Source organism: Myotis lucifugus, unplaced genomic scaffold, assembly GCF_000147115.1.
Source record: "Myotis lucifugus unplaced genomic scaffold, Myoluc2.0 scaffold_156, whole genome shotgun sequence".
In the NCBI taxonomy this organism is placed as follows: Eukaryota; Metazoa; Chordata; class Mammalia; order Chiroptera; family Vespertilionidae; genus Myotis; species Myotis lucifugus.
This window is the reverse complement of record NW_005871204.1, coordinates 2833809-2843636: the sequence shown is the minus strand read 5'-3', so window position 1 is coordinate 2843636 and position 9828 is coordinate 2833809. Positions and strand designations below refer to the sequence as shown.

At 44.0% G+C, this 9828-nt stretch overlaps 1 protein-coding gene across 1 annotated transcript; it reads right to left on the bottom strand.

The window, feature by feature from the left end:
• Positions 1–4737: 4737 nt before the first annotated feature.
• On the bottom strand, positions 4738–5692 carry LRRC10 (leucine rich repeat containing 10). Its single transcript, XM_006095476.1, has one exon. The coding sequence runs from the start codon at positions 5690–5692 to the stop codon at positions 4862–4864; it is 831 nt and encodes a 276-aa protein (XP_006095538.1). The 3' UTR covers positions 4738–4861.
• Positions 5693–9828: the final 4136 nt, after the last annotated feature.

Here is a 9828-nt window from a genome sequence, read left to right as displayed (position 1 = left end):
GGTCGTTCGACTGCCAAAGGGGTCACGACCCACAGGTTGAGAACCACGGCACTAAGCCAAACCAGTTAGGGCCCAAGTTAACAAGGAGGTGAAGTTCTAACCTAGGCCCTTCTAATTTCTATGAGTTTTAGAATAGAGTTTTTGTTAACTCAAAAACAGAAAATATGGAAACAGTGATCTTTATTTTCACAAGACTTCTGTAACATGGAAATAGAGATTTGGAATGTACATTAATAATCACTGCATAGAAAATAGTCTAAATGCTCAGGATTTTAAAATCTCTTCTAGTAGCCTTCAGGGTTTTATTTGCAGGAGAATGTGCTGATTACTCTCTTGAGCTCTCCTCAAGCCGAGGTCTGTTCTTGGCCTGCTTGGACACCATGGGGCTTCCCCTGGATGACTGCTTCACAATTCTTTGTGTGCTGGTTTCCTGTGATTTAACTCAGGAGGCAATGGCAGGAGAAAGAATCACTATTTTCCCCCTGTTTTTACTCTGTCTGTGGAAGTGGCTGCATCCATGTGAGACGTACCAGTAGTTGCTTCACAGGGCAGCCCCTCTTATGGCTCTCGGCTCTTACTGGATTTGGGTAACATTTCTGTTCCCTTTTCAGTTAGCCATACAGGTCATGACAGCTGCTGCTGTTGCTCTTGTTTCTGTGTATCAGTATTACCACCTCAGTATTGGTTTTTCCCTCCCTCAATCCTGTTCAGTAATAGTTCCTGTATTAAAGTCTCCCCGTGTAAACTGTGTGTGTGGGGGGGGGGGGGGGGGGGGGGGAAGGAAACTTGTGAATGAATTTTTTTGCCAGGAACCTGACTGATAAAAGTTAACAGAATATTCTTTGTATAGAATTATTTCCTAAAGTCTGCCTAGACTAGTGTAGTAGAACATTCATAGAACAAGTGTAAAGAGGACTTAATGTTTTTAAAATTAGAATTACTGCCCTGGCCTATTTGGGTCAGTGGATAGAGTGTTGGTCCCGGGTTTGATGGTCAAGGGCACATGCCCGAGTTTCAGTCTCGATCCCCAGTAGGGGGTGTGCAGGAGGCATCTCTCATCATTGATGTTTCTCCCTTCCTCTCTGAAATCAATAAAAATATATTAAAAAATAAATAAAATTAGAATTACTATAGAACATTCCAGCTTCTCAATATGAAGAATAAGGCAAACCTGATTTCACAACTTCATTTTTAAATTGTGAGCTATACAGTACATACAGGTATTGAAAAGGTTATATGAATTGACTTACGCAAGACCCTGAGGATAGTACATACCATGCCTGTGGGCTGGGTGCCTGATAAAATCTCCAAAATTCAGGTAACTTGGTAGAATTGTACTAGGCACTGGAGATTCACAGATAAATATCACTTGTTTCCTGTTCAGAAGTAGTCCAGAAGGGAAAAACATAAACTTAGTTGTTTTTTTAATATTGTTAATACCCGTTCTATGGTAGTGAGATTATAAAGGTGTATGCATTTTTTTTATAGTGATAAAGGCCAGAGAGTAAAGTGTCTAGCAGATACACACCCATGTCTTTAGTCCGAGGCCTCCTGCCCCTCAGGACACATAGGGTTTAGTGCCAAGGAATAGCCTCATGTTTTCAAGTACAGCAGTTCCTCATGCTCTTTTCAATTTTCCATTACGTTGATAAGATGCTGTAGGAACTTAACTCCTGTTTCTATCAGCCTATGGTAAAATTGGTTTTGTTATATGTCCTTTTGCTTAAAGTTGTAGAACCTCTCAATGCTAAGTGAAGACTTAACTGTACTTGGTGATATTGTTGATTCTAGAATAAATAGGGAAAGGGCAAAGTATATTCATTTAGAAATTTAAAAGTGAAGTCTTTAGTATTATGTCTGTGTTTTCCTATTTAGATAAGCCAGAAGCATGTGACCACATGGCAGTTATATTTCTCATATTCAAGACTAGATACTGTTGTTGAAAATTTTATTGAAAACGGATAAGTTTTTTTCTATGGCATTTATGTTTTTTCCTTCAAGCAACGAACTATACTAATAGTAGGGTAAATATAAGTATTGTGCTGCATGGCATAAGAATGTGGTATGTAAACATCAGCTGTCGCCTGCCAGGCACTTTTCTGTGCTCTTTATACACAGTAATTAGTTTAATCCTTGTAGTACCTGAGAGGTTGGAACTTAACCATTTACTGATGAGAAAACTGAGGTACACAGATGGGAACTGACTAGTAAATGCCAAACATGGGATTTGACCTCAGGTAGTTTGAAGGCCATGCTCTTAATCATCATACCACACTGCGCTTTTAGTTAAAATTTGAGTCTACATGACTGTTAGGCCACACGCCCACTTTTTAAATGTGAAATTACATGATGTTACATGTTAGGACCAAAAAAAAAAAATTGGCTCATTTCCATAGAATGCATATTAAAGTATTTTGGTTGGCATCACTCATATTTATGGAAGCTAAAATTCTGTACAAACTTCTGGAAGAGATTTTCCTCTGATGCATAACACTTTAAGGTTCAGGACTTTTAAAATCCTAAATAAAGTTACATTTGATGCTTCAACATTTTCTGCTTTTTAACTTTCTAATTGTGTCAGAATTTCAAGAAAAAGTAATGGAAGTGGAAATAGACATTTACATAGTTACTATATTAAAATTGATTGAAACCCTATAGTGTAAATATTTTGTACAGCAAAATCGGTGGTGATTTCTTAATCATATTGTTTGAGAAATGTTTATTATGTATTATTTTAAAAGAAAAAGGTTTGTGTGCAAATGTTTATAATTTAACATTTGATTCAGACTGGGTAGCTCATTATATGGGAACTCTGTGTAGGTCATGTGGTTTCACTTTGCCTTATGGCTTGTAGCCGTAGGTCATGGGGCCACACTGGAAAAGGTGGGTTGTTAGTCTTAGGAGGGGAAGACAGGGTCAAAAGAAAGTCAAAGCCAAAACAAGGAGCATCATCCTGTACACCAAAGGTTTTGGGTTTGATTCTTGGTCAGGTCAAGTAAAGGAGGAAGCCAATGGGTGTTCTCACATCGATGTTTCTCTCTCAGGTGAGCATTAAAGTCAAGTCTGACTGGTGTAGCTCAGTGATTGAGCGTCAACGTATGACCCATGACAGTTTGAATCCCAGTCAGGGCACATGCCCAGGTTTCGGGCTTGTTCACAGTAGGGGGTGGGGTGTACAGGAGGTGGCCCATCAATGATTCTCATCATTGATGTTGCTAACTTCCTCTCCCTTTCTCTGAAATCAATAAAACCATATTTTTAAAAAGTCAAAACTTTCATCATAAGGCTGCCTGTTGGCAGAAAGTTTCTAGCATGAACTGAGTATAGTTTAGTTTCAATCATTAGGAATGAGTAAATAGACTATAAATACTGCCTGTCTAATAGAAATCTGGGCTCATTACTAAAGGAGTTAAATGTTTGGCAACCTATTACATTTAATGATTAAAGTTTAATCAGTGGGTTGCAGGTACTCTACAGATTGGGAGTGGTGATAGACTATGTGATATGAAACTTCGTCTGGTTTACCAAGAAATATTTGTGGTAGGAAAACATGAAAACAGTCTGCTGTGTAATGTCATTTGAGAACCAAACTTTGATGGGTTAAGATGCTTTTATGGCAAAAAGCTAATAGTATGTTTTAGTTAAGATGACATTTTAGTGTCCTTGATTGCTGAAAAAGTTTAAAGAATTTCTATCATTCTTTTTACATAAAGAATTGTGTTCTCAAATCACCCACTGACAGCAGTTTCTTTCCCTGCTGCCCCCCAAGTAGCAAAGGAACATTTTACTCTCATGAGCTTTCGTCCAACAGCAAGGAGTCATTAAAATTGAGATACATTACTGACTAAAACTGAAGTCTGTACAAACACCAATAGAACAACTTCCCCCTGTTTCAAATGAATGAAATGAGCAGTTTCTTTAAAGTATCCATGGGAAGAAGGTCACAATTTACATACTTTTTAAAATGTCCAAAATTCCTACGTTTCTACACTGATCATCAAAAGGACCCTACCTACAAAAATCGAAACAAATCAGAGATACTTGAGGCTAAAGAGGCAAAAGCTGCCTCCATACCACAACCTGCAATTCCAATTTCCAAGTGCTTGTTTCAAGTGAACAGATTTCCCCACCTACTCCCTTTAACCTGGTACGATTCTGGAAATGTGGTTTCCCTCCATGGCAGGGAAACAGCGGGGCTCTCTCCACAGAGGCAGCCAGGGTTACCACGGGGCTGGATTTAATGAGACCACATTGCCATGGAGAGGTTCCACTTCCTACATGACTTCCAGCATTGTCAGCGAAGGAAACAGTTTAGAGCAGACCTTGGGTCAAACCTTTTAGGGAAAATGAGCCAAGTCAGCACGAACCACTGTCAAATTTAAGGTGGCAGCCTTTGCAACAGCAAGGTCTTTCTGTGAGTGACTGACTAGAAATGTCCTTTTAAAGTGGCCTGAATTGGTCATATTTTCATACCATTTGTGGTCACTCATAGTAAGAAAATACATGTGCAAAGGGCTGGAGACAGTCCTTTTCGGTAAGTTCTTTACAAAGTCCTTATTTGAGGTGCTCACGGCCTCATGACCAGCCACTCTGGAGAGTGGAGGAGGCCACAGAGCCCCAGTCCTTGCTCTTCACTGTTTCAAAATACCTACTTGGAAAGACTGCTTTTCTGGCAAGGAAGTTGTCATGCTGCCCTTTGGGAGAGAGATTTGCCAGACATTTTTCTTCTTGGTGTGATTTGGGGATTTCATCTGACTCCATCGGCTCCTGCTGGCGGAGATGCCCTAACTGTCCCAGAGCACTGGAGAGGTCTCCGGAGATGCCAGCTGGGCTCCTGGCATTGACCTACCGCCGAAGCTCCTCAGGAGTTGGTAGGAGGAAGTGGAGGAGGTGGGGCTGGTGCCTCCTGGCTTCCCTCGGCCAAAGCATAGCGCCTGGCTTTTCTGTGGTCAGGCTCTGGTGTCTCCTCTGCCCATCTTCCCACGCGGCGCACGCCTTTGGCCACCTTGGGGGCATTCCTGCAAGGGTTGTGGTCATAGATAACCAGCTTCAGACTTGACAGGTGGGCCAGGCTGGGGAAGTAGCAGATGTTGTTCCGGTCCACATCGATCACCTCCAGGAAAGGCATGTGAAGCAACACAGGGGGGAAATCGGTCAGCAGGTTGCCTGAGAGCCAGATGGTTCTCAGCTCCCGGAGGCGCCGCAGCTGGCCTGGCAGCAGACGCAGGGCGTTAGAGCCGGCGTGCAGAGTCTTCAGGAGACTGAGCTCACACACCACATCTGGCAGCTGGGTGAGGCAGTTGGCCTCGACCCACAGGGTCCGCAGGTTCTGGAGCAGGCTCAGTTCATTGGGGAGATCGCAGAGTTTGTTGTTGCCCAGGTAGAGGATGCAGAGCTGTTTCAAAGTACACACCACCTGGGGCAGTGCCTTGAAGTTGTTGAAATCCAGGGCCAGGATCTGCAGGTTCTGTAGCTGCCCCAGCTCCAGAGGCAGGCTGCTGAGGTGGTTGTCACTCAGGTAGAGCTTGACCAGCTCCCGGAAGGAGCACACGTGCACGGGCAAGCGGCGGAGCTGGCTCCCACTCAGATCCACCATCTTGTCCAGCGGCATCTCCCGGAGGTCTCTGACCACGAAGTTCTGGCAGCGGTCAGCAGGGATGAAGGCCACGATGGCCCTGATGGTGTTCCCCATGCGGAGGCTGGAGGCATGGCGAGCCCCAGCCCACCAACCGATGGGGCTGCTGCCCACTGCTCGGAGGCCTGTCCTCCCCTCCCATTATAACCGAGGGGGGTGGTGGCGTGACAGCAGCCAGTCACTTCAACAGAGGAAAGTGCTTCTGATAGCAACCTGAGTGTCGGGTGACAGGCCCAATAGCAGGCCAGGTCCAGGAGCCCAGGTCTGCCTCACATACTTGCTTTCAGTCCCTTAAACCCCCATCTCCTTTATCTGCATTTTTTTATTTGTTTGTTTCAAGCTGAAAATAGCTGCACTGTTTTTTTCTAATGATAAAACAGTGAGGCATTACATAAAGGTTGTAAAAGAGGAAAGTGGAAAACACCCATAGTCATACGACTCAAGGATAAATACTGTAAACAATTTAATAATTGTCCTCCAGTCTTTTTCTCACAAGTAATCAATTTGTTTTAAAAAATTATCCTGTTCAGGAATATTATGTTTTATCATAACATGTGGACATATATTTATGTTTGCAGGTATCTATACAATTATAAACACCTGCAGAGTCCATCATATGGATGCACATTTAAAAAATATATGGATGTGCCGAAACCGGTTTGGCTCAGTGGATAGAGCGTCGGCCTGCGGACTGAAAGGTCCCAGGTTCGATTCCGGTCAGGGGCATGTACCTTGGTTGCAGGCACATCCCCAGTAGGAGATGTGCAGGAGGCAGCTGATCGATGTTTCTCTCTCATCGATGTTTCTAACTCTCTATCTCTCTCCCTTCCTCTCTGTAAAAAATCAATAAAATATATTTAAAAAAATATATATATATGGATGTAATTTAAATATATATACTAGAGACCCAGTGCACGAAATTCGTACACTGGTAGGGTCCCTAATGGCTGCCGGCTGCCGGCCAGGTACTCCCTCCCTTCCCCCAGCTGCCTGCCACAGCCAGCCAGGGCGTCCCTCCCTTCCCCTGGCTGGCCCCACCACCTGGTTGAACTCCCAGACGAACTCCCAGTTGAGGGGGCAATTTGCATACTATGCTTTTATTATATAGGATACATTTTTATTGACTTCAGAGAGGAAGGGAGAAGGAGAGAGGGAGAGAGAGAGAGAGAGAGAGAGAGAGAGAGAGAGAGAAAACATCAATGATGAGAGAGAATCATCCTGCATGTCCCCTACTGGGGATCAAACCTGCAACCCAGCCATGTGCCCTGACTTGGAATTGAACTGTGACCTCCTGGTTCATGGGTCGACACTCAACCATTGAGCCACATGGGTCCCAGTGTGGATGCACTGTAATTTAGACAGGTCTCTATCATTGGATATCTAGGTTGCTTACAGTATGTTACTGTTATAAATATCCTCATAAGTACAATGTGAGCAGTAATCCACTCATTTCTTTAAGAAACATCCTTACAAGTGTTTCTGGATCAAAGACATGTATCCTCTTAAGGTTTTTCATTGATGGTGTCTCCTCCCTACCCCAGCAAGTCTGACCATTGTTCATACTCTACAGGTGTCCATTTTCTTATTCTTTACTCTTACCAGGTAATAGTTTTCTGCACTTTAAAAATTGCCTTTGACACCTGAAACCTATATACTTTTATTAATCAATGTCACTTCAATAAATCCAATAAAAATTAAAATAATAAATAAAAATAAAACACACACACTTCCCTACATGTTGACTTGGAAATTCCACTTTGGAGACTCTTATAAAAATAAAAATACCAGTATATATATATATATATATTCGCTTATTTCACTATGGTTACAATAATAAAAAAACACTAGAACATTAGTAGGGGAATGGTTGACTAAATGACAATTCATCTGTGGAATACCGTGTTGCTTTTATTTGAATGAGGTAAGTCTGTATTGTTTTTCCCTACCCTTAGTCTCTGCTCCATGCTGTGTTTCAATAAAACCTGTATAATAGAGTATTTTTACTTTTATAACGAAGTAAATGACTAGTAAAGACATAGTTTTAAAAGGTTAAAAAAAGAGCCTGTGACAAAAGACAAGTAGAAAAGCAGGAAAAAGAGGAGGAAAGAACGCCAGCCTCCCACAGCTTACGTAACTGAGAACGTATTCTGACAGTGCCTCTGTGGCAGGTGTAGCTCACTGCTCATCAAAGGCTCGTGCTCCCTGCCGTGGTGCGGAGTTGTCGGAAGCAGCTGGCCAGCTGGGACATTTTCTAGCACCCGCCTAGGGCAGGGAGGGAGTCTAATTCTGGCCGTGGAATGTGGGCAGAAGTGATATATGTCACTTCAGGGCCTGGCTCACTTAAAACAGACCTCACCTTCCTCCGCACGGTCCCCATCTGCTAGCTGAGCTTCAGCACCCAGGGTGACCTTAGAAGCCACCAAGTATGTGGAAGTCACATGTGGAAGCTGGCAGGGCCTTAGTCATCCTGGACCCCTGAATAAATGCCAGGATCAGGACACCTCCTGCCTCCCCAAACACTCCTACCACCACTTGGATTTAGGGAAATGAGAAATAAACTTCAATGATGTTAAGCCCTCCAGATCTGGGGGCTTATCGCATCTTAATAGAGCAGTTATTAAAAATAAGTAGGTAAAACTGCGTATTTTGATATGCAAAGATATTCAGGATAAAATGGGGGGGGGGAGTGAGTTTCAGAACAGTTTTTTATAATCCCATCTGTAAAAAATAGGCATATATTCTTGTATACGCATAAAGTTATCTAAAAAATAGCAGTGATTATCTCTGGGGAATCTGCCTTATGGTTTGGGGATGATAGAAAGGCTGACTTTTCTATTTTCTCTTGTACTGTTTGATTTTTTTTAAAACTATAGACATACATCCCCTTTAAATTTAAAGCTGTAGTCCCCAAGAAACAATCCATTAGTCTGCCTACCCTCTGGTCTGGATAGTGTCCGAGTTTGGGGGGGAGGCTTGGCACACCCGTTCACCTTCTGGGCTGCCTTTACTGAACAGAGCGATGAGGACCACCCCACGGGGATGGCCGTCCTGCAGAGTATTTGGGGGTGAGTGTCCTACTCAGTCACCCTGAAGCCGGTGCCCTTGGACTTTCCACATTGAATGAATGTCAAGGGCTTTTATCTTGAGTCCTCCCCTTGCTTTGTTGATTTGTGCTGTAATAACCAGCCTCTCTCAACAGGTACTGTGCTTCGCCTCTATATTTAGTGTGGCCAGTAGTGACCACAAATGGTCATGAAGCAGCTGCCCCGCTGGCATCTCTAGAAATGATAACAATGATAACGATTCGTGCTCATTATTGGTAACTAATCTGTGAAACGGAGCACTGTGCCGGGGGCTTTACAGATACTGCTTCTCCCAACCCCTGCCAGAGAAGTGTTTTCATCCCCCATTTTCAGGTGAAAAAACTGAGGCCCCGAGAGGTTTAATAATCACATCGAGTATGTACTGAGCCCCACTAAGTTCTAGATGCAGGGAGTCTGGTGGCCAAGACGACAGGCAGGACCTGCTCTCACGGAGTGTGCGATTCTATCAGAGCACGCGGGTGTGCGGTGGGCGCTCTTCCTGGTCACACCAGTTGACAAACTTCGCCCTCACACCCTGAACTGTCCCTTGGCACTTTCCCGGCAGCCCCTACATGTGGGCAGATACTAAGGAAAACCAGCGAGGGTGAAAGCGGAGATCCCGCCCCCCTTGCTCGTGGCTCCTAGGTTGAGACCTTGAGGCTTCAGGAAAAGAGCCCTGGCCTCAGCCCAAACGGTGTGGCTCAATGGTTGAGCGTTGACCTATGAACCAGGAGGTCACGGTTGGATTCCTGGTCAGGGCACATGCCTGGTTGCAGACGTGAGCCCCAGTGGGTGGGGTGCAGGAGGCAGCCGATCAATCTCTCTCATTACTGATGTTTTTTTCCTCTCTCTCTCCCTCTCCCTTCCTCTTTGAAATCAATAAAAATATAATAAAAAATAACAATAATTTTTTAAAAAAGAGCCCTGGCCTCTTCATTGTGCTCCCACTGTCCCTACTCTATTCATTTCTCACATGTCAGCTTCAGCGCCTCCTCCTGGGGCCACTGGGGCCACGCAAAGCTTCGTCACTCCCACCTCTAGCCAGGGCAGGGGCCTCTGATTCCCGAAGAAGGGAGAACGGAGCCCAGACTCCTCAGCGAGGCTTACAGG

Excerpts from the sequence above, each read along its gene's own strand:
- LRRC10 (XM_006095476.1), bottom strand. The coding sequence starts at position 5,692 with ATGGGGAACACCATCAGGGCCATCGTGGCCTTCATCCCTGCTGACCGC.